The sequence below is a fragment of the Falco biarmicus genome, chromosome 11 (genome assembly GCF_023638135.1).
Source record: "Falco biarmicus isolate bFalBia1 chromosome 11, bFalBia1.pri, whole genome shotgun sequence".
NCBI classification, from domain to species: domain Eukaryota; kingdom Metazoa; phylum Chordata; class Aves; order Falconiformes; family Falconidae; genus Falco; species Falco biarmicus.
The window spans coordinates 16,419,175-16,443,792 of NC_079298.1; the positions used below are offsets into that span (position 1 = coordinate 16,419,175).

The window sequence follows — 24,618 nt, forward strand, 5'->3', positions numbered from 1 at the left end:
AAAGTTATCTGTAGCTTCAAGTTGTAGCAGCCTGAGCATGGGATAGGAGATGAAGAACCTTTGGATCCCCACTCTTAAGTGTAGTATCATTAACTCCTCGTCAGGCCGAGTTCTCGTTATATTGCTCCCATGGAGAAACGGTTCAAGGAGCACAGTCACCTCGGCACGGTCTGGTAGGCGCATGGGGTGTGTGCCCCATGGCAGTGTTTTTGGGGGCTGCCTCCCCCCGAGCTCCCCGCTGCTGGTGGAGAGGGTGGCTGGGCAGAGGGGAAGGGGCTCTTGGTTGCCTGCACCTGAGGACAGGTGTGGGCTCTTGGTTGCCCTGTGACTTGCCGCTGCTGTGGCTGCAGCACCGTGGGCGTGAGCTCACCCTGCCTGGCTGGGGTGCCGCTGTCGCCTGGGGCTGTGAAGTGACACGGCAGCCTGGCGCCCCGGCACGGCACGGCAGGAGGCTCCACGCCGGTGTGCGAGGGACGAGCTCCTGCGGCGGGGGCGGCCCGAGCTCGGGGGCACCCCCGGGGCTGCCCGCAGCCCCCTCCAGAAGGGCCGGGCGAAGGGGCTCTGGGGCTGGGGGCGCTGGGGGCGCAGGTACCGCAGCCCGGGCGCACCCGCCCCGTCCCCCGCCGGGGGTCAGCAGCCACCCCCGCGCCGCGACGGCACGGCACGGCACGGCACGGCACGGCACGGCGCGGCGCTCCCGGGCAGACGGGGCCGCGGGGTGGCCGGGCCCGGGCCGGGGGTGGCGGTCGGCGAGGGAGGGCGGTCGGGAAGGCGGAGGGCGGTCAGGAGGCGGGCGGCTCTGGGCGGGCGGCGGTGGCGGGCGGCGGGGCACCGCGCTGCGCCGCCGCGCCTCATCCCGGCGCCGCGGAGCGAGGCGGAGGTGGGCGGCGGCGGCCGGCACCCAGGCCGGTAAGGAGCGGGGCGCGACGGCGGGGCCGAGCGGCGGGAGCGCTGCGGGGCGCGACGGCACAGGGACGCCGGGCGGGCCGGGGCCGCTACCGGCGGCGGGTGGCACTTGTGCCCGGCGCGGCGGGCTCGCCCCGCCCCCGGCGGCGGCACCACGCGCACATAAGGGCGCTGCCGGCGGCACCGGGGGCTGCGGGGCGCTGCCCACGTGCGGGCGCGCTGGCCCGGTCCCGGAGCGGGGACGCCGTCGGGCGGCAGTGCGCTCCCGGTTAGCGGTCCTGAGCGGCGGGGAGAGCCCTGGCCCCGGCGTGCCCGGTTTCGGCTCTGGCTCAGTAACGCAAGGACCGGAGCGCCGCGGTGTAGCGTGCGCCGCGGCCGCCGGCGCCTTTCGCTGCTCGCGAAGTTTTGCCGGCAGGAATGTCCCGGGAGCAGAGTCGGGGGTAACGCGTGGAGCCGCTGGCGGGGTGGGCTTCGGGGCAAGGGAGTGTCTGAATACGAGTTTGTGCTTCAGTGAGGGAGCTGGGGAGCTGGAGGCTTCAGTGCTGGTTAGGTTAAAGCTTTAAAACATTGAGTTGTGAGAGGAGAATTACTTGGAAGATGTTAGGACATTGTTTTGAAAATAACGCTTAACAGTGGGAGGGGAGGTAGAGTGTAATTATCCTCTCAAAATATTCCAGCTTGAGTATTTGACTTTTGCCTGTGGCTGGGCTGATAAATACTTTCATTCTAGGAGCATGTTGCAAAAACATTTGATTACATACATAGTTTAACCATTGGAGTGTTTTGTATGGTTTCTCTGATGGTATGTACGTGAGCGTTATATATTTTATGCGTTATTTCGTATATCTTACGTGTGCAGAGATTATAAAGATGCTGTATGCTATATTTGCACTGTATAATGCATGCGGATAATTGTTTTATCCTGTGACTGATGCACTTAAAATATGATGCCATATCGTATCACTCAGAAAACCGGAAAATTAGATTTGTGCCACAGACTAATATTATGGAATTTCTGCTTCAAATGCCATTTGAACAGTTGTATGCCTTTTACAGTGTGTGTATGTGTGTTTTTAATACTGCAGATGCCTTTTGATTGCAAGACTGCTGAAATGTTTTGAGGGCTGCCTCTCCTTTCCTAACCATGAACAGTTCAAAATCACCGGGGCTGGCTGGATTTGAAATCTTGAAAAACACTACCTGCCACACGGAGAAGAAGATTTCGGTTTTCTTTTCAATAATCTTCATGACAGTGGGAATTTTGTCCAACAGTCTTGCAATAGTGATTCTCCTGAAGGCGTATCAGAGATTTAGGCAGAAATCAAAAGCCTCCTTTTTGCTTCTTGCTAGTGGTTTGGTTGTCACAGATCTCTTCGGCCACCTCATCAATGGAGCCATTGCAGTGTTTGTGTATGCATCGGACAAAGACTGGATTCGATTTAACCAGTCCAACATTCTTTGCAGTGTTTTTGGCATCTGCATGGTTTTCTTTGGTTTGTGCCCACTCTTCCTGGGCAGCGTGATGGCTGTTGAACGCTGCATTGGAGTCACTAAGCCAATATTTCACTCTACAAAAATGACTTCTAAACATGTGAAAATGATGTTGACTATGGTATGTCTGTTTGCTGTTCTTATAGCTTTGCTGCCTGTTCTTAGGTTTAGAGCCTATCAAATTCAAGCATCAAGGACCTGGTGCTTCTATAAAACAGAACATGTTGAGGACTGGGAAGACAGATTTTATCTCTTACTTTTTTCTTGCCTTGGGTTACTGGCCCTTGCTATTTCATTCTTGTGCAATGCTGTCACAGGAATTACGCTCTTAAGAGTCAAATTTAAAAGTCAACAAAGACAAGGCAGATCTCATCATTTTGAAATGATCATTCAGCTCTTGGCTATAATGTGTGTTTCTTGCATTTGCTGGAGTCCATTCCTGGTAAGAGCCTAATGTGTTTGCCAATTTTTAATGCACATCACTGTATAAAAGTTATACTTTTTTATCTCCAGGTTTTAAGGTGCTTTAGTTGTTATAACAGCTGTATCCACTCTTCAGTGTACTAATTTCACAGCATAAAGCCCATAATGTATGTACCTATGCATCTGTAACAAAAATGGTAATTATTCTCTATTTCTGAGCCTAAGCAAAATACATTGAGTAAGCTAAAGATATAGGGACTGTGAGGACTGTATTTCCCATGATGTGAAGCAGACACTGGTAGCAGAATGGTGGCTAGAATGAATCAGAGCAAATATTGAGCTTGTCCAAAAATTCAGTGAAATCTCGGAGGGGCAAGTCTGTTTAGTCTGTACTGTGGTTCATACAATTTTTCATTTATGGTAGTTTGTTTCTTGTTATTTATTACAGTTTACTGCTGCTTGTGAACTGTGTTACTTAAGGTGACAGTTAGGAACATAAAAATCCTTGTGTTAAAAAACAGTGGTCGGCAGTGGATTAAAATAAAAATTTGGTTTAGACCTAGACAAGCTCGGTTTGTAATCTGGACAGATGACTAGCAAAGCTGCCCTGTGCAATCAGCTCCCTTTCTCAGCTGTGCCAGCTCTAACTTAGGACTGCCTGCTGGAAACCGCTGTGACTTCCAAAGCGGTAAGTGTAGCTCATGTTGGTGTGTGCTCTGGCAGTGGGCAGCGTCAAAGGAAGCGGGATTGTGATATGGAAAAGAATTTGATGGCTCCTGTTGTATGATGGCATTATAAAGTGGATGCTGTGACTCTTTACTGTAATAAACCTTACTGAAGAGAAATTATTTTTTTACTAGGGTGAGAGAGCTTAAGTCACAAATAATATGAAATCTTAATTTGCTTCCTAGAAACAAGGTCCTGTAGTTTTTCGCTGATGTGAATGAGGAGCAATTTTGGTTTAGGCTTGCAAATATAGAAGTTTAATTCTGAGATCTGATTCAAATCCAGCTATAGCTCATCAACTCACTGCCTATGGTATAGGCATATGGAGTTACCTGAAGTAGTTCTACATTAGATACTAATATTCGCCTAGCTGCAGCGTTGGATGTATCTGGCAGGTAGCATGTAATTAATCTAGTACCGCAGACTTCAAGGAGAGAGTCTGGATATAAATCTCTGCATCACTGAAATGCACAAAACATCTTGCACTTTTGTTCAACATGCAGAGAATTTTTCTAGGCTTGCTCTGCAGCATAGCATAAATTCATGTTGGCTTTTGTCAAGTGTCACGGCTGTAGTGCACAGAGCATAAACAAAGTCATCAGAACAATATAGCAAGCTTCCGTAGTCAACTTCCAGTTGCTTTCAGACACCTTCTGAAAGTTGTCTGGGGCAAGCCACGGAATGGTTTTCAAGAAAAGCCACCCAAATGATGGTTTTGCTTTTAATGAAAAACAGTATGTTGTCCTATGGTGACATTTATTTTCAGATAAAACAACTGTCCTTAAAGGTTGGAATTAATCTGATTTTTAAAAAGCCTTTAAGTGTTAAAAATAGCTATAGACTTTTTTAATTCGAAAGACACTTCATATATTCAACATACAAAGGAACACAAAATTGCAACTGCAACTGTTTTCAGTGTTGGTAGTTTTGTTGTGCCTTTCAATTTTCATTAATTATGAGAACATAATCTTAAAAATTGACAATCTTAAATACAAAAGTAGCACTCTGGTTTCATTAAACTTCATCTAAGTTGTAATTGATGATAAATTATTATTCCAGCAGCAATTTCTTTTTTTCAGAGCCTTTTCAGAGTTTGGCATCTCCATCAGCTGGTGATACAAACCAGTGAATTCTTGCTTAATTTTGTATTTGACAGTTTTTGGGACTGTGTTGCAGAGGAAGGTGATACACAAACAATTCCGATTCATTGGGTGGCAAATCTGCCTGTGCTCTCTGTGTGTTCTGGGCTTAGGACACTTAACTTATGGATCTCTTTTGAAATTACATGAGCCAAGCTATCACCAAAATTAGCCTGGCAGTATGGAAAATAGTTCTGCAATACGGATAAATTTATATTATAAACAAGAAGTTAAAAAAAAAAAAGTTTAGTGTAAGGTAGGATTTAGTTCTTGAAACATTGTTTCAACGAAGTGAACAATTAGTCCTTTAGCCAGAGAGTTTGATAGTCTGGGAAATGCAATAGGATGGGGTCCTTGGTAGATATTAGTATTACCTTTCTTAGCTATTAGGATAATAGAGTTTACATCAAAGTTAATTCTCTGAGTTACCCAATCTTTGTTTTGATCACATCTGTTCAATGAATACAAACAGAATTATGAGTGCAGTGTTAATTTAGCAAGCTTTGTTGGACTGCCGTGAAGCATGCAGACGCAGTGGAATAAAGCTTTGTGAGGAACGTACTGCTAGACTGTTACAGTAAAGACATCCAGAGTTTATCAAGGTGTATGATTTATAATGAAGTGCCAATCCAAATCTACTTGTCCAATTTAGCTGAAAGCTCAGGGCTTTTAATTTGTGGAACGAATCGTTTACATTCTATAACATATCAGCATACACCAAAACACCAAGTATTTCCTGAAATACGCGAGCAGATGTTCATAGGTGAAATTATTTGGCAAAGTAGCTAAATACATGGTTGTTTTGCAATCATGTGCTTGTTTAATTTTGTCGCAAAGCTAAAACTAGTAGTCAGTGTCTGTCTTTGAATTGTGAGTTTCACCCATGTTCTCTGTCCCAAAGAGTACACAAACCAAAATGTTGTGCAAGAGGGAATTGCCTTGATATAAACCAAACTAATTAGAAACCAAACAAACCTTTGCAAAAGAAAGCAGAGGAAAGCGATGCCATTTATGCCACATGTGGTTTGCAGATACAAGAATTTGGATTTATTTGCTGTGTTTCTCCATCTGATGGGGGGATTACTTTCTTTATTTTTCTTCTGTTTTTTAATCTAGTCTTGTGTTACCTCAGTTGTCATATATACATGGCTACCAAAATCAAGTCTACCCAATACTGTAATCCAACCGCAGATTTATTTCACTATTAAGTTTTACTTATTTCTGTTTTTTTTTCCAAGTGGAGTTATATTCAGTCACTGTCCTGTGCAAAATCCCCTTTAGATGACATTAGAGGCACAAGACCCTGGGTCGTCCTTTATGGTGTCTAGTGTGGAACTGAACTTGACTTCTGCACCTGCTCAGTGGTAGTGAACTTGTTTTGGTGCCTTTATATATGTGTGTAAATGTATATATATCTCTAACATTTAATATTACATATAATAATATATAATATTATAATCCATCACCACCTCTATTTTAAGACTCCTGGATTTTTTTCAGAAGCAGAGCCCATGCCTGGCTCATGTGGAGCTCTGCCTGGGGCTGTTGGACAGGAACTTCCTTCTGATTTTCTTTGCTTCCTTCTGATTTTCTTTGCTTCCTTCTGATTTTCTTTGCTTCCTTCTGATTTTCTTTGCTTCCTTCTGATTTTCTTTGCTTCCTTCTGATTTTCTTTGCTTCCTTCTGATTTTCTTTGCTTCCTTCTGATTTTCTTTGCTTCCTTCTGATTTTCTTTGCTTCCTTCTGATTTTCTTTGCTTCCTTCTGATTTTCTTTGCTTCCTTCTGATTTTCTTTGCTTCCTTCTGATTTTCTTTGCTTCCTTCTGATTTCTTTCCTGAAGCTCCATTTCATCTCTTTGTCAGAAATGAACAGCTTTTTCAAATTTTCTGCCATTGTGTGAGTATCTTTCCTTAATAAATTACCAGAATGAGGGGTGATCCCTGCATCTTCCCTTATGGGGGAACATTTATCTCCTTTTGAGGAGCTGAGAGGAGGGAATCTGCAAAAAAAGCAACAAGTGAAATTAATGGGTTTTCCGGTAATCTGTGTAGTCAATGATTTGCAGGGGCACATTTGTTCTGGCAGTCCAAATAATTTTGCTTTGTGATGGGTAATTCCAGGAAAATACGTTCTGAAGATAGTAACATCAAGTCATCTTTTTTCATCCTTGCTGGAGACTTAGCTCTTTGCTAGGGATATGCAAGTTTTGTTGGATAAATTTGGTCCCTAGGGGTTGAATTCCCAAAGCAAATAATTGGGCTGGAGCATTTTGTGACAAGCATGTCTGAAGAAATAAGATTGTTATATAAAGCTGTTTTTTGGCTGTGACTTGGCATCTGGCCTGTCATGAAATGGCATGGTTTTGGAACTTTGTTCGTATGAGTGGGTTCTGACTTCAGTATGTCAAATTCTGCAGGGCTCAAGCGATAAACATATTTTAGTTTGTTTTGGAGTAGCAAAGTGAACTCCTGGTAGTTATGGACAGGAGGGGTTTATTTCAGAGTGAATTTATCTATGGGAACAAATTATGATATGAAGAAACATCTAATCTTTTTCATTTGTGGAATACAGTCTTAGCCTGAGAAAAATATTTTTACATTCAAATTATTCTTGTTAAGATCTTTTTCCATGCAGTTATCTGATTACTTTCCTTCCAGTTTTACCTCCCCTCTACTGCAGAAAATAGCCACTCCTGAAAGATCTCAGCTGTTTATTTCATGTCATTAAATCAGCTCTTATTCAGTTGCCTTTTTACTGGCTAGATTAATTTCTAGCAGTCTCTTCTCATGTCACTTCTTCCTGTTCCAATTTGTTATGCTAATTGTGTCTCTCTGAACTCGTTCTGACTTGTTCTTGTCCTCAGATTATCTCATGCAGCGAGGCTTGATGGTTGGTTTTCGTGCACCCAGGGCAGCATTTAGCTTACCGTTTGCTGAATCAATGCAACCTAGAAGCTGCTGGAGCTGGTCTGAGTGGTCCTTTCAGTGAATATGCTGCCGGAGGAGGTGAGGGGAGCAGCAGTGCACTATCAGGGAGGCTCTCGGTGGAATAGCCTTAGCCCAGCCCGCCCTGGTTGCTCCACCAGGTATGCAGGTGCTGAGACAGGCTCACAATTCAATTTTCAGTCATCTGTTTCCAAAGGCTATGCTGAACGAGGTCAGTGGGTTGTGGGTTTTACACTAAACGAAATTCTAGGCCATGTAGTCGCATACAACATAAGGTATTTTGCTGTGCAAGGCAATCCTCTATGCATCTCATTTTAGTGGTTTTGTATATGTAGTTATGTACATACATGTGCAGTGACACCTTGCCAGGTGTTCATACTCATGTTACCCTTGAAGCATCTCCCTCCGTTCCTGTTGTCTGTATTCTTTAATTAGCTGGCAGCTTAAATTTCTTTTATACTATCTTATATGTGCAACGAGAATCATGTATATGAGCTTGTTGCTTTATTAGTGCTGTTTGTATGCCTTCAAATACTACTGGCTGTATTGTCCCTGCAACTCAATAGCTACTTACAGATTTGTCCCTTCTCTTGTGCTCTCGTGACTGGTGATTTCATAACCAGAAAACACAGCTGAGAAGAAACAGGCACCAGACATCCTGAGACGCAGGTCCACGCTTTCCCGGTGAGGCCGTGGTGGCCGTGTCTGTCAGGGGTGGCTGCCGGGCAGAGCCTGTTCTCTCACACCCGCAAACTACAGTGCTGGCCACAGCTGTGGCCTCCGTGAGCTCCGCAGCGTGTTGTGCCTGCGTAGGCACTGTCAACAGCGAGAGTGATCTTTCCTTTTGAAAAAGTATAAAGCAGGCTTTCAATTTTCAGTCATCTGTTTCCAAAGCCTGAAAGAGATACTCTTATAAACACGTTTAGCTAACCTTGCAGCTTTCAGTGCTGTTGGAAAAGTTACTTGCACAAGGGAAAAACACACTGTCTTTCAAGATGCAGATTTTAAAGATAATCAAGGATAATCACTATGCTTCTGCTGGCTTTGGTCATTGGATTCCTGCCTTGTTTTGCTAGAAGGGTTGTCTGTTGACACGTAAAGACAAGTTTGAGCTGGGCCTGGGTGGTGGGGCCTGGGGGAGGCAGTCTGCTGCAGGGCCCCCGGCAGCACCCACGGCATGCTGCCACTGCCTCTCGGGCCAGGTGGATGCAAACCCCTCTCAGGAGCCCACTTCTGCCATGTGTTAATAAAGGAACCAGTTTTACAGGGAAAGGAAAAAGCTTTTTGCTAGTGGAAAGCCTGCCACATAGATATCTCTATCTCTAGTCTGAGGCGTCAGTGCTGTAACAGTTGTTGTTGACTGCGGGTGGTTATTTCTCTTCTGACACAGCGAGGCCTGGCAGGGGTCAGATCAGGAGTGGTTGTTTGACAGAATAAAATGCTCCCTGAGTTCCTCTGGAAAGAGAAAAAACCCACCTCCTATGGGTTGGCTTGTCTTTAAAGCTACACTACAAAGAGGGCTCTCCCTTTCCGTTGTATCATGGCCTTTTAGTTGTGTGCCGAGTTCCTCAATATATCTGTTAGCACTGTGCAAATGCAATTACTGTTGTTGCTTGGGTTCCTCTGAATGAGCTTCTGATCTTCAAGGTTAAATTGCTGAAGCGTTAGTGTTGTTCCTAATATTATGGCCCAAAAGATATTTTGGAATCAACAGCTGATTTTAGGGATTAAGAGGAAAGAGAACACTCATTTCGTCTGAAGTTTTTGTTAGTCTCAAGACAGCAGTGTCTTTTTAGCCTAGTTTCCTGTGGAATAAGGGTAAGATGTTCATGCCTTTTTTTTTTTTTTTTTTTTTTTTTTTTTTTTAGTATTGGCTGTAGACATCTTTCTTTTCTTTTGGATTCTTAAGAGGCACAGGTGGCAAATTTCTGCTGGGTTAGATGGGAAATGGAATGAGCTTCACTGTAGAGTATACCCACCTAAAATGATACTGAATTTCAAAGGTACTGTTTCAATGTTCAGAATTGGTCTGTTCCTATTTTCATCTTTTACAGTTTGTGGAGATCTTACAGGCCTTAGCCTTTCTGAGAAATATGAATCATTTTAAAAAAATGTTTTTAAGTGTTGGCCAGGGTGTAGTTTATCATAGAGTGCTTAGAAACACTGTTGATTGTGGCTGTATTTGTAATTTAAGTGTTTACCACCCTCTCACAGAAGTCAGGGAGCTGAGCAGCTGAGGTAGTCCCTCAGCAAGAAAGAAGTTCTGGAGAAGAGATGAACAGTGGTCAGCATATTTCCCTGCAGTAACAATGTGAACCAGGGAAGGAAGAAGAGCTGAGATTGACAGATTGTCCTTTACTGGAGGCTTTTGGGGAAGCATAATTATAGTTTTTGTTCTCTATATTTACTTGTACTGTTTGGAAAAACTTACGTAAAGCCTTTTTCTGAAAATGCAGTGCCATCAGAATGCAATGAGATTGGTTTGTTTTGGAGAGTAAAAGTAGGGAAGGCAGGTTTCCAGTCACGTGAGGAAATTTTCAAAACAATGTCATCCTGTTTTTCTTTTAGAACTGCTTACTGCTTATTATAATTAACTATAATAATTAGTATATATTAATATGCTAATATTTATAATATCAATACATTAATGATAGATACCACACAAAACTGATAATATATTAATATAATAATTATTCTTAATAACTATTAATATATTTTAAAAATGTACATTACCATAAATATCTATAAATTGAAACACAATATTTTGTTCCAAATAGATGTCAGCGACTTTCACAGAAAATTTTGATTTCAATTTTGAAGTTGCTATCTCAAAAAATCAAGTTCGGAAAACTTCAGCCTAGTAAATTTGCCATTCATAACCTCCCCTTATTTATTTAATTGATAAAGTTTTTGGATTTTGTGCCTGATATTAAAAAGTAATTCAATTTGACATGTATTCCAGTTTTGTTTGATAGAAGAGAATTTTTCCAGTTTCTTAGATATTACCCTTATCCAGGCCTTTCTTGCTTGAAAATATCGTACACTGCATAACCATTTCTGGAAAGTGTTATACATGGCATAGCCATTTTTGGATGGTTATTTTAGGAAAGCTCTCTTTCCTGACTATCTAAAGACTTTAAATAGTAAACTTGTTGCTGAAAGTTTCACTTGGAATAGCTCTTAAGAAGTTCTTCATCCTCACCAGGTTTAACATGACAGACATCAGGGTGTGATATACATTCATATGTCCTGTGAGATATTTATTATGGTGTTGATTTACAATCTTAAGTTTTGCATGGTGATTGTAAATGCTTTCTAGTAGAAGTTACGTGTCTCAGTAGTAGTGTAGGATCAGTTCATGTCTGAAAGAGTGCAATATTGGGTTCCTCTTCTGGGGAAAAATGCTGTTTAGATTTAAAACAGAGCAATAATTCTTATTTCATGTGCTTTTAAGGCTTAAATTTTACATTTTAAATGTTAGATTAAAGTGTTCAGAAATTGCTCAATTGCAATTCGGGTTACAAGCTCCCTGAGGAAGAAAGGTGCCTGTTTGCTGTGTGCATGTGCAGTGCCCAGCAGAACAGGAGTATGAGCCCGTTGTGGGTTCTGAGAATGTGCTTTTAGAAATAGAAAGGTTTTACACCAGGAGTTACAGTAAAGTTTTAGTAACTGCCACTCATTCCTCGGATCCATTCTCGTGTTGGATGAGATGAAATAGCTGAGTAGCTGAATGAACCAGAGCCGCGTTATAGGAATATACTGTCTCTTGATGAAGGATTGCTCTTACCTATTCCAGAGAGAGAAGGGAGTGGAGAGGAGCTCGTAAGCTTGCTCTAAGGTCCTCTTTTTAATAAGTTGTGTGAAGACATTTGAGGACATGTGTGAAAGGGAGGGTTTGAATGGCTTTGGAGTTGTATTTCTGCATGATTTCCCAAAGAAGGCTGAAAATGAGTCTTTGTGTAAGGGATGTCATGAACTGACATTTTAAAGGCAACTAAACCTCAATACTAAACTCACAGAAACCAAAGATTACTTTGTCATTGGAGAAGCAGAAGTTAACGACTGATCTCCGGCTGGTCCCCTACTTGCTGTCCTGGACCTGTGTGCTGCCAGCTGCCTCAGGTGGCTTGAAACCAGCGTAAGCTGGGCATGGGCTGCACAGCCACCCCGAAGTTATAGGAGCGAGGGAGGATGTAAAGGATGTAGTGAGTCTGCTCATGAGCAACCTTGTCACCCATGTTATGGCCAACATCAGGACATGGGGGAGGAAGACTTGTGCTGGCTGGAGGATCTGGCCAGCTGTGTTCCCGTCAGCCTCACTGCATGGAAAGGTGTTAAAACAAGGTGATGCAGGAAGAAGATGATCCATGTAAGTGGTAGCAATTTGGTTTAGGAATTACAGTTCATTAGTGAGTTGGAAATAAAACTGAATACACTTTTTACCAGGACCCTGCATTTGCAGAAGTTGAGAAATACATCACTCTTAAAGGGAGTTTTATTTTTCTCTTCCCTCCTCGACCTAAAAAGTGATCCAGGTGCACAGCCATCCATTTTAATTCATTTGCCAACATTAAAGAAAAAAGTAATTGCAAATTATATATTCCAACTTGGTAAATACATTGCTAACTCATTAGCCTTGGTATTTCTCCAGAACGATATATAAAATAAAGGTGTCTTGTTTTTTTTGTAAAGGAACACATCACATCTTTCTTTGCCTCAGCCAGATTATAAATACTGCAAATCAGATAGCACCAAGTCATTAGGTGACTGTGACTCCAATCTATCTTTGAAAAGATGTATTTCCCTCTAGTGTCTGTGTTCTGTACATAGTAAACATATGTAAAATATAACTACAAATGAATATATATATTTTCCCCCCCCTCCTTATTTTCCCCTACACCCAAGTAATAAACACAATGATTTCTCAGATAATTAAACTGAAGGTCTGACTCCATTGATAGACAGTAGAGTAGGCTCCTTACTTTTTTTAGGCCTGTTGTTAGCTGAGGTCTTGCAGACTTGGTCACACATCAAAGCCATCTGCTTTCCTGAACTCTAGAAGAGGTGAAAAGGCAACTGTATATCATGACTGACTCTCTGTGAAATTTTCCTCCCTTCTTTTAATGCTTGTTATGATATCTTGTATGGATATCTCTGGATTTGGTGGTATTTGCCCTGAAACCCTGCATGTATGTGCCATTCCTCTGAAATCAGGGAGTGACCTGTCCAAGGAACCATTAGAGAATTCAGCCTAATTCTTGGATTCTTAGACAGAAGTGAAAAATCTGAGAATTAAAAAAATGACCAGGTAAGAACTGACAGATCCTGCATGCCCTGTAGAAGAGCGTTTTCTTGCTGTCAAAGATTAAGTGGAAGATTTGCCTCTGGTTGCTGAATCTATATTCTATCTCTCCTCGGACATGTAAATACAGTGGAGGATGACTTTAGTAATGAAGCAGCATGAACGTGGTGATGTTTGGAAAGACAGTTCACATCTAAGCTTTTGATTTGATCCTGTGCATAACAGTAAATGCTGAATTCATTCTGTAATTATGGACCTTTGCAGCTCCATTTTCCTCCAGATGGTCTGTATATTGTTTCTTTCTTTCCGGCATCCCCCCCCCCCCCCTCCCCCATATTCAGACATTTCTCTTCTTCCCCGATATTATGTGTTTGTGATTCTTTCTTTGGTATTTGTAGGGTGTTAGTGAGAGAAGTTCTGTTGCTCCTAAATCAATGAGAACATTTATTTAACCAATAAAAATGTAATTGTTTTCCAGATGAGGGTGAAAACCTGAAAAAGCAAAGCAATAAGAGAAGTAAATAGGCCATTTCCAGGTTTTGAAGCTTTACCCAACTGACCCTAATGGAAGAGATTAAATGGATCCTGCATACATATAGTACTTACATTTCTAAATACTTACTTGATGTGTTTGTGTTTCTCAGGATGGTCCTTGTTATGCACTATTAGAAATCCTCTATGGTTTTCTGGTCCGAAGAAGTCTAGCAGTTGTCCTGTAAAGTTTATCTCAGCATTTGCTGAGTAAATAATAATTTAATTCTATCTGTAAAATTATTTTTTTTGTGCAAGAGATTTTTTTTACAGGCTTTGTTGTTAGGTAGCAATACATTCCTCGCTCCATGGAAGCAGGCTTTCTTGTAACTTTAAAACACGTAGCTCAGGAAACAGGTTGTTTATTTGACTTTGGTATGGACACTATGTCTTTTCATTATGAAGTGATTCATCTACTGTTTTCAATGCTAAAATCTTCTCTGTCCATATCCGTTCTGCTTTCCTTTCAAATGAGTTAATTAACCTGTGAGAGTAATTACATTGCCAGCTAGTTGAAACAAATTATTTCTAATTTTGAGGGGGAGGAAAGGAGAGAGCAAAAAAAGACTTGTCAATCCAAGATAGAAATACCAGGATTCAGTCAGTGAAACAGAGGTGACCTGGAATGCTTCATTCAAGCCCAACCTGAATTTATGTTACTGCAAAGGAGATGCAAATAGGTAGTGTCTAAGGGGAAAGCTCACGGAAAATAAAACTTCACTTTCAGTCAATATTTGTGAGTTTATGTGCACAAAAAAATCCTTCTGTTTATGAGGCTTGCTTCATAATTGCTTTGCTGCCTTATATAAAGCATGATAATGCCAAAGGCAGTTAATAAAATATAAATAGCATAATGTTGTGGCACTTTACATTTTTTTTCAGTAATTTTGACAAATTCTTGCATACATTAAAGCCTCATTTCAAATGACATTTCCAAATGTTTGTTTAGAAAGTGTGTTGCCATCCGTAAATATTTTGCATAAAGCTGTAAAAACACAGATGGTGAAAACGTCACAGTTGACTCTGATGGCACGGTAATGGAGTGCAATAGACTGAGTCCTCTGCAGACCTGAGCCTGCACGAGGAGTGAGGAAAGCTCAGAAGAACTGAACAGCCCCAGCGAGGAGGGATCACGTGGTGAGGTCAGACAGAGCTGAGCTGTGAGTGCCAAAAACCCACAGAGCCTTAATTTGATGTCATGACTGCAGTGACGTATATTTGCTGCTACGCTGCACTCCTTTCTTTGGCATTCAGTTGGTGTGACATCTGCCCTACCAGTTCGGAAGGGTACTGGGACATACTGTTTCACAGCTTTGATCTTGCCAGCCTGAGGAAAGGCGGGTGTCCTGAATGGTACCATGTTCATGAAACAGCATCATCAGCTGGCAAGAAATTGCCTGGTCACAAAATCAGCTATGTCTGAGAAAGGAATACTGGAAACTGTTCTGCTTTGCTTTGTGGAAAATGTTGTGTTTTCCTGTTTTGTCTGTACCTTTTTGACTATTATCACAGCAGTAGTGCTTTGGGAACGCCTCTGAGCTCTGAGTGCCTTTAGCTTTACAATACCTCTGAAAGGTTTATACAGTTTCATTTTAAGGAGCTGTTTCTCATTTGGGTTCTATGTTTCCTAAGAGAGACTGCAACTCTGATAGTGGAAAGGTCTTTCTCAGAGTAGCTGCTTTCAACAGGGTAGTAAGTAAACTTGCATGTTTAAGGATGCATATCATGGCAGGCAGTAGTTACCACCCTTTGATACCTTTTTTGGACTAGAACTTGATTTTGGGAGGTAGACACAGATTTCCCCCTAACTGAATAGTGAGCCAGTGGATCCATTGTTACTTTTTAGTGGCATTATTATTTTTTTTCACAGAATTATACATGAGAGAAAAGAGGATTCCCTTATTTTGCTGCTACTTGTCTAGCTGATCTGCAAAACTTCACACGTGGAAGTATTATGCATCCCCTTAGAAATACTCTGTGGACTGTAATGTGGAGGAAATGCATTTTGTCTCCTCCAATTCCTTTTTAAATACACATTTTTTATAAAACCCTATGCTCAGTTAAAATTTACTTGCTAGGCCAAATGATCATCTGGTGTATAAAAGTTGAAGGTATGGTTCATGTTTTTCTTTTAAAAAGGGAAAGGAAAACGGGGGAAAAACGTGTTGCAGATCTATAACATAAAAAGCGTTATGTGGCATAAGTAGTACAGTGTGTGTACTAACATTTTAATGGCAGAAGTGGTGCACTGTGCACTGCACATTTTTCTTGGAAGCCCTTGCTTTTAAATTGACTTATATAGAACCACATAAAAAAATTAAATGAAGCATGCTCAGCTTTGTTGCAATGAATGCTTGGTTTATATACCGCAGTATCTATATAGCAATGATACAGGCTATTTGCTGTCAGTGTTTCTTTTCTAATGTGTTCTTAGGAGATATAAAATGGTACATAAAATTTGAAGATGTATTTTGATTTCTCTCTCCCTCTCTTTTGTTGACTTTTTTCTTAAAGTTTTGTTTATAGAGCACTACAAAGTATCATCTTCTATCAGCTCTTGCCTACAACAGACTGCAGCTTCTTTGTAGGATGTATAATGGAAGTTCCAAAACCTTCTGGAGATTCAAAATAATTATGTATTTTTTATTTCCATGGAGTGGGACATAATCAGTAGAATACGACCTTGAGTCCTGTGTGGTTTAGGAGAAGGGGATATGCACCTCTGGACTTGACATAAGCATCAGTGGCAGAATAGAAGTACTCTGCAAATACCGAAGCAATCATGGACTTTCTTCCATTAATGGAGGTTCTCAGAACTGCTTGTAATGAAATCAAAAGGAAGAGGATGAGGTTTGGGAGGGTCTGCAAGGTTCCCACAGCAAAGTGTAGCCTGAAGGCTGAGCTACAGAGGAAGAGAATTTCTGATATTTGTCTGCTCTGCTTTCCATATCAGTCTCTTGGTGACTAGTTTTTATCCAGTTTCCTGAAGTCAAGGATAGAACCCAGATTTAAAGCCTGTGTGCTGAAATGCATCAAAGTAGCATTACAGTTTGTCTTATTTCCTAACTAGCTGTAAAGCCTGCTGCTTGTTTTGACTGGCTGTCCTTGAGTACTAACAGGAATGTGACCAAGCAGCACTGCCATTTAGCTTATTAATTGTTCTCATATAATTGAGATCCAATTGGAATGGAAATTACAGTCATGCTGTTTATATTTGGAGAGTGGTGTGAAGCTTTGGAGCAATTTTTTTCAGTTCGTTGCACTGAGCTTTGTCCCTAAGGGAAATGGCAATTCTCTGAAGCTATCAGCTAGATGCAGAATTGTAAAGTCGACGATTTCAAAATTATTTTAAAACTTTTCTGTCAGACTTTCTGGATGTTGCGAAGTGAGCTTTGGTTTTAGGGAAGCCTAAAATTGATGGAATAAAAAGGATGGAGAAGTTTTACGTATTGGGTCAAGTCCTTATGTGACACAGATTTGTTTCCTCTGTATTTATTCTTAGGGACAGGGAATTCTCAGGTCTTTCCTTAAACTATCAAAGGCTAATATGAGTCAGAATAGCTTTTTATCTCAGAAGAAGGAAGCCTTGGTTTAAAAAGTAACTTAGTTATGTTTTTTTAATTACTTTCCTAAAGGAAGTTTGAATTGTATTGGTTACATAATGTGATACTTCCATTTTTTTACAAACCAGGGAGACGTACAACTGTGTCCCCATAAACATTGTATAACTCAGCAAAATGCTACCTAATTTTTACACTTCTAAATATGTTAGTCATGAGTTATGTTTATTTACCAGCTGGGGGTTAATTTTTTGAGTCATATTGCTGAATCTGCACAAATATTACATTCAGTTGTGGGGATCAAAAGCAACTAGATAGTGAGGCAATGTTATTGCCTCTTCCTGCTTCCCCATGTACTGCTGGCTACAGAGGACAGAATTCCTTCGTCATACTAATCTGATAGACCTACAAGGAAGGAAAAGTCAGTCTTTGAATTAGTTTCTTGACTTTGAACTAATTATTGAACAGTATTAGTCAAATAAGAGGAAAAGAAGTGTCCTTTCTGCATCTGCAGAGGAGGTCCTGCTCTCAGAAATCAGCTTAGTGCTGCAGTAAGCTCTGGCTGGAGTTTCTGAGCTGGTGCCAGTTCAGTGATAAGACTTTCTCACACCTAGGCAGAAAATACAGACTAGCTGCATGTTTTGCTTCAATAGAATCCTTTATTAAACAGCTGGTAGCATATTAGGCCTCTTTGTCATATACGATTTCAACCTGACTTTTGATTAGTATTTTAAAAATACTAATTTTAAAAAAAAAATGACCATGAACGTGTGATAGAAATAATAATTTATATTGGTCTCACTCCATTCTACCCCTCTTCAGCTGGGATTTAGGGTCTTGTTCTAGAAATCATCAAATGACTTTGGAAAGGCTCCAGTAGCCAGGATATGGCCTACTTTTTGTCCTGTCTTTGTATGCAGTTGGCTTCAGTTACGTGCAGTTTTCTTACGTGTTTTCTCAGACGTGGAAGAGCTCCCAGTACAGTGCAGGCTCTTTAGAGGAGTGAGAAGCTCTCTCACTTCATACTGAGAGGCAATGCAATGGTAGGTAACATGTCTGTCACTCCCAATGCTCTGCCACAGGCGTTTTAGCATAAAAATGCTCGTGCTTGGAGTTGGACTGAGCTTCAGAAATCTCAGCCACTCAGAACTTCAGAAAGTTGAGATATCATTTTATGTTGGTTTTAGGGACACAAGAGAGGAAACATTTTTTAATTTATGCATAACACTCCCAAGTAATATGTCATATGTCTAGAAGATTCTCATTTTATGAAACAAAATTTGTAGATAATGTAGATTTTATCTTCATTATTTCCAATACAGGGATTCACAGCTGAGTTGCTTAAGCATTTAGCTATGTACATAAGCTCTACTTGCTACTTGTGAGTTCAGATATATTATTTTTTATGCATCTAGTATTCAGAAGAGGTAACTTAAGTGTTCCAGTTGCAGCTTCTCCAAGTATCAGAATCCATAAAATTATGCATCAAATTTCTTTGTTGTCCTGATTTACTTTATGTAAATCCATAATCAAATCAGAGGTACTTTATGTTGAGCCAGCAAGTTGAACAGCAAACAAATGGATTCACTTAGAGGTGATTACTACTAAATGGAAGGGACTTGCACAAGTTTGCTAGGTAACGTGAGAAAATAATAGTTTTACAAATCTGGATGGAGCTACTTTTCCTAGAAGACATCTACTGCTTCCTCTTCTGGGCACGAAGTTGCATTGGATTTGGCATTTATTAACTTTGCAGAGTGGGAGAGAAGAACAATGAACAGTATTTTGAAGTACATTAAGAAGCAGATTGGGAAGCTATATATCTGTATTAGGTCAAGCATACAGTATATTGGAAAAGGACATTGCTCTGTGAGCTCTGTTGTGCTGTCATTTACTGCTCGGTCCTACTTGCATGAGTAAGGATTAATCGGTCAGAATTTGGCTTGTGGTATTGGACCTCTAATAAATGAAATATAAGACTGTCCTGAGAAAACATCCCGTGCAGGACCCAAAGGAATTGTCCAAGTTTGGGTGGGCTGCTGATGTCGAAGAGGAATGTGCCCAGTGGTTATAGGGTGAAAAGCAGATTCAGGGAACTGACTTATAAGTGTTTGTGTTGGCTCCATGCTCAGACATTCCTCCTCCTTGCACCGGTTCCCAGCTGTGCTTCTGCCAGTCTTACCAGCATCCTTAGGAATGTTCCTAGGGGCTCTCTTCGCTGCTCCCATATCAAGTGATCAAATGCTTGATCAAGCCAGTAGAGTCTCCTTTTATGCATTCACTCTGTTCCACTCAAGTTTATACTCAGATGTGGTGACCTGCAAACTATAGATAGGGCCTATGAATACAGAGAAGCATTTTAAAAGGAGTAAAATAGGTTTTCTGGAATCTTGAGTGGTAGTTTTCGCTCTTCATTCATTATTATTATTTAGTTTAGGTTTTTACCTAAACTAAATAATGATTTTTTTACACTGCATCTTTGTGAAAATACAACCCTCTGCACTCAGACAAACTGGTACTATGAGCACACTGATTTATTGGGCAATGAGAGGTAGGGTCATTGCCCAATAAATCAGTGTGCTCATAGCATCAGTTGTAAAATATCCCGTTTTCTAGTTAAATAACTGTATTGCTTCAAAGGCTTTGGAAATGAAAGCCTTACAGTGTTTCATCTTTCTACCAAAAAAGTCTTCATGTACTTGTAACATTAATAATAGAGAGAGAGAATTTACTGTCCTCTGGCAGATTCCTGGCTTTGCCAAGTCAGGCTTTCTTCACACAGGAACGCAGGTTACAAAACATCAGTGGCAGAAAGCCTGTAAAGGAGCGCTCTGCAGGGCAGGAGCCCCAGCAGTGTGTTTCACTAGGGCTGGTGTTTCTGAGCCTAGGTTGGAGCTCTGCAAAGCTGGCAGGGGGCTGCCACAACTTTCTGGGCTGTGTAGCTCTTGGGTATCCTCTGCCAGAAGCAGTCCTGCTCTGAGCTAGACTGGAAGACTAATGCCTCCACCCATGTGAAACCATAGCTCTGGCAGTGTTGTTGCTGGTGGAGTTCTCTCCATGTGTAGCACCTCCACAGGTGAATGAAACTCTCTGTGTCTCCACTGGCAAGAAGAAGGGTATCTGTGTCCTATGTCATCATGGCTTAAATTTTCCTAGAAACTTCTAAACTTCTAGTGTCAATAAATTGTGTTCTGTTGCAGCTTAAAACATGTGAAGCTTCTTGATGAAATCAAGGTGCTGTATTTGTTATACAGACTTTAATTTGGAAAACGTGAAAAAATAAATACCTTTTATAAAAGTGTTCTGGCCTCTATCCTTGAAAGAATCCATCCCTGGAACAGTCTTGGCATGTTTTATTAGCTCAAATTCTGTGTAAGTTTTTATTCCTTGCTCAAATCAGTCCCTGGTTTCAGAGGGTATTCTCTGCCTGGTTGCCATCCTCTGCTTGTTCCGTAATTCAGCAGAGACACATGTATGTCCTATGTAACACTTTAGAGGATTCCTAGGATTATAAATGTTATATGCCTGAAATTATTTACTTTTCAATTAGGATACATTGATGCTGTGAAGGTATAGAGATTAGAGATAATGTTGAAATGATTTCACTCATTTACATGCTCTCTTGGTGTATTTTTTCAATGTATAATTTTAAAATCTTCCATTTTCAGTTGACAATGGCCAGAATTGGGATAAATGAGAGTCGTTCAAAGGAGACCTGTGAAACAATACTTTTTGCTCTCCGAATGGCAACATGGAATCAGATTTTAGATCCCTGGGTGTACATCCTTCTCCGGAAAGCTGTACTTAAAAACCTGTACAAGATCACAAGGGGATGTTGTGGCATGCACATCGTAAACTTACACATGTGGGAACTCAGCTCCATCAAGAATTCTTTGAAGGTTGCAGCAATATCTGAGTCACCAGTAAGTTCCAAACAAATAAACCTACAGCCGCTCAGCTCTACAGGGCAATAAAGTTAAACACAGTGTATGAAGAGATGATGGAGGCAACGCTCATACACGGGCAGTACCTTGAAATTAATTCCAAGGCTCAGTGGTTTGGCATTTGTTTTAAATTGTGAGTGGTTTGTTCTTATTGCCTACCAGTTTGATATTGCTACTCCAAAAGATGCACTTGAATGTTTTAATTCCCTTTGGAATACATCCCCTCCAAAACTGGTAGTATGATGACAAATCATCCTGTATTTCTCCCTTCCAGGTAATAAAGTGAACAGGGTTCTTTGTAATAGTCCCCACCAAATCCTTTACCTTAGCAGGCTTCTTAAGAACACGTACAAGTGCAAAAGTGATCTCCAAGGTGATTTTTAAAAGGGGTAGATTTTCTGTACTAGTGATAACCCCAGATCCTTTGCAGAGTCACTGCTTCCTAGAATAAGGTCCACCATCCTTTCCATAAGGGTATTCCTTGCTTCTAGGCACTGATTTTTCCAGTTGGGTATATAAAAGACATTTTGCTTGTGCCCAGCTTATGAAGTGATCCAGTTTGCTTGGTTCATTGACTTGACCTCTTAATCATTTACTGTTCCATGAATTTTTGGGAGAGCTGAAACTTCATCAGTGTAAGCGTTCCTTTCAAATCACTGACAAAACATGAGGTTTCCTGTAAAAACACAGAAGCAGATCAGTTCAGCTTGCTTTCGGTTACATTTTCAGATCTATTGGTGAGTTTCTAGTCCTTTCAACAAATTTTGTTGCAGCTAACAGGCATAAATCTGTGGTGAGTCTCTAAGAGGAATAGTTTGGGGTTTTTTTGCCCCTAGATCGAAGGAAATCTGAATCATTCCACTGATGCATATACTGAAATGCTCATGGGGTACATCTGCTTCATTTGTTAAAGGTCATACATGTCTCATGAAAAATGTGTGTGACCAACTGAGCATCTCTGCAGGGAGCTGCACTGGCAGTGTGGTTTTATTTCTGAAAGCAAACTGCCCCTTGGTTTTTGCAGGGTCCATGTCTGAAAAGCTGAGGACATTCAGTATATTTGATGGTATCAGAAATTTTCCAGGACTCTACAGAGCCCCTTTAATGCTGCTAAAAGAAACTTTGTTTTTTGTGACTGTATACTGTTCAGAAGCAAGAAGGAGGGTATCACAGACTTTGTAGCAAAGGGATCGTTGTAAGATAGAAATGTCTATGTTATTTTTACCTACTTCAAATAACTACATTAGTGAATTGTTGGTATATTTGGTCAAAGTAGTTAAAAACTGATTCACCAAGAAGATAGTCTGAGGGACCAAAACTATTCACAAGCTGCAAGTTCACGTTGTATGTGAGAATAGTTTAAGTCAGAAAATAAAACCCCCAAAGGTTTAAATCTTTGGTTTTATTGTTTTAAAAGCTATTTCCTTTTTGTTTTAAAAAGGTTGAAAAATAAATGGGTTAAATAACCCTGTAATGAAATGAAATGGCTTCATTTACCCTAAAGAATTTCTGTGTGTGATTTATTTTCTCAGTCAGAAAGCTGATAAACCGTGGACAGAGTTGAGGCTGGTATAAGCTCCGCACTGTTGCTTCAGGTGGGTTCTGCTGAAATCTGGAAGCTTTCAGTCAGTGCTCAGTTTGGGTCTTTCATTTCATGGAATACAATGCCAGTGTATCTGTTGACATAAATTATTCGTTCTTTATGGAAGATTGTTGTTTCTGCAGCTGCAAAAATATTTGTCTGTAAATTGTTGAGAAATTTGATCGTGAGTGAAGCTCATCAATGTTCTATTTTGTTATGTGAATAAATGTAGCTTGTGTAGTTCGTACTGGTTGACTTGTAAAACAAACAGACAGAAGTTTATATGTATATGTGATTTCTTATATTTTGTGTACTAATACATATTGACTGTAAATTGCAAAGCCTTATTAAAGTTATCAAACTGTATCTTGAGTGCTATGATATTTCTGTGTAACAAAAGCTACTTGAAGTTGTTAAAAATAACCCTTATGACAAAAAACCTCATGCTGGACTCAAGCCAGCCACTGCCATTCACACGTGTGTTATCAGTTGTGAAGGCAGAGAGCAGGACAGGGAGAATTCAGATAGGAGGTGCCAGTGTTCGTGCACTTCATTGTCACATGAGCAGCCCAGTACAGCCGGAGGTCTAATGCAGACAAGGTCAAGTCCTGATGATCCATGCTTAGAAAATGTAAATAAAAGTGGAACTGGGGGAGGATGGTGTTTGGGATCAAAGTGTTTTTATCCAAATATCTGCCAACATGTTACACAGACTCTGATTAGTCTCACCTACACTATGAATCCTGGAAAAAATGTGAGTTTTGCTGTTAATGTTTTGGTTTGTCTAGGGATGTGGTAGCCTGCAGAGGCAGCTCAGGATAGTCACCCAAGGATCTGTTACCGCTGAAACTGACTCGATTATCACTGTGTTTCATCTCACAGGAGAGCCAGCAACAGGCTGTGTTGTATGATTAGCGAATGATAGGTTTTATGGAATATGAGATAATAATAATAATAATAATAATAAAAAATGGGACAGCTTCACACTAGGATCTGAGTATTGCCCAGGCAAGGAAAAAAGGGCAGTCTGCTTAGCAATGGGCTGATGATCTTTTTAGAGGTTGGCTAATGATGTGAGCAGTCATGAGCTGCCTATTTACTACTAGGCAGTAATTAGTGTCTCCAGAGCAGGCAGGGGCAGTAAGTGTTCTGGTGGGAAGAAAGTGAATCTCATTTCTGACTAATAACCAAGGAATCCTCAGGATGGGAGAATATTTAATCTAATTGGGATCTTAAACAGTGGCAGGCTATGTAAGGAAGCACATTATCTTAAACCAAGGTTCTAGCCCAGCCTGAATCAACCTCCTGAAGCAAGGAAAGCCTCCCTAGCGAGTCATTCATCATGGGGATTAGGAAAATATTTGTGGTTTCTTACCTAGATACAAAGATGGAGAGCAAGGTTCAAGGTCTTTTGATTTAAATCTTGAGGCAAAGTGTCCACCTTCTGTGTTTATTTCTGATATTTGTACATAAGTGTTTTTATTGGTCTGATGTTTAGGAACAATTTCAGGAGCAACAGTATGTACCAGTTCTGTAGCCATGGTGATCCTTTAGGACAAGATGTTGAGACCTTTCAGATGTGCCTTGCTTGCTGATACATTCCTCCAGGATTTAACTGGTAACACAACACACTGCTGATTAATTGCATAGATTGACATGAGATTTAATTCTCAACACTTGGGTCCTGGGAAAAGCACTCAAATCCTAAGGGAATTTACATCACCTATTGTGATGCTTTTTGCTTCCTAAAAAAAACCCCAGATGCTTTTCAATTTAAACTTCTGCCACCATTAAAAATGGCAAAACTGGTCTTTGATTTCAGTAACCAAACAATGGTCAATGACTTTCAATTCAGTCTTACTGCATTATATTGAGAAAGGTATTTACACCTTGAACAGCCAAGGTTTTTCTGTTGAATGTGAGTTAATTTTAATACTTACTGGGAAATCTTAAGTACTAAGAGTGTAATGCTGTTTCAAAGGTCAGATAAAAGAGGGGCTAGTTAATATAAGTAGCTGTGTTTTGCTTTCTTGAGATATCCCTGGGTTTACTACTTTGTGATGAGGAA

At 40.9% G+C, this 24,618-nt stretch overlaps 1 protein-coding gene across 3 annotated transcripts; it reads left to right on the plus strand.

The window, feature by feature from the left end:
* Positions 1-801: 801 nt before the first annotated feature.
* Positions 802-22,916, plus strand: PTGFR (prostaglandin F receptor). Of its 3 annotated transcripts, none has more exons than XM_056355442.1 (3): positions 802-909; positions 1,992-2,839; positions 20,693-22,916. In XM_056355442.1, exons 2-3 carry the CDS (start codon positions 2,051-2,053, stop codon positions 20,996-20,998), a joined length of 1,095 nt encoding a protein of 364 aa, XP_056211417.1. In that variant the 5' UTR covers positions 802-909; positions 1,992-2,050; the 3' UTR covers positions 20,999-22,916. The 3 variants fall into 3 exon arrangements, with proteins under 3 accessions (XP_056211417.1, XP_056211416.1, XP_056211418.1); XM_056355441.1 differs by lacking the exon at positions 802-909 and adding an exon at positions 1,172-1,346; XM_056355443.1 differs by lacking the exon at positions 802-909 and adding an exon at positions 1,172-1,346 and having other exon boundaries at positions 1,992-2,518.
* Positions 22,917-24,618: the final 1,702 nt, after the last annotated feature.

What these genes read in the sequence shown, in the direction of transcription:
- PTGFR (XM_056355442.1), top strand. Translation starts at nt 2,051, where the DNA reads ATGAACAGTTCAAAATCACCGGGGCTGGCTGGATTTGAAATCTTGAAA. An exon ending in TTTGCTGGAGTCCATTCCTG is followed by an intron (nt 2,840 to 20,692) that starts GTAAGAGCCTAA and finishes TTCCATTTTCAG; the next exon opens with TTGACAATGGCCAGAATTGG.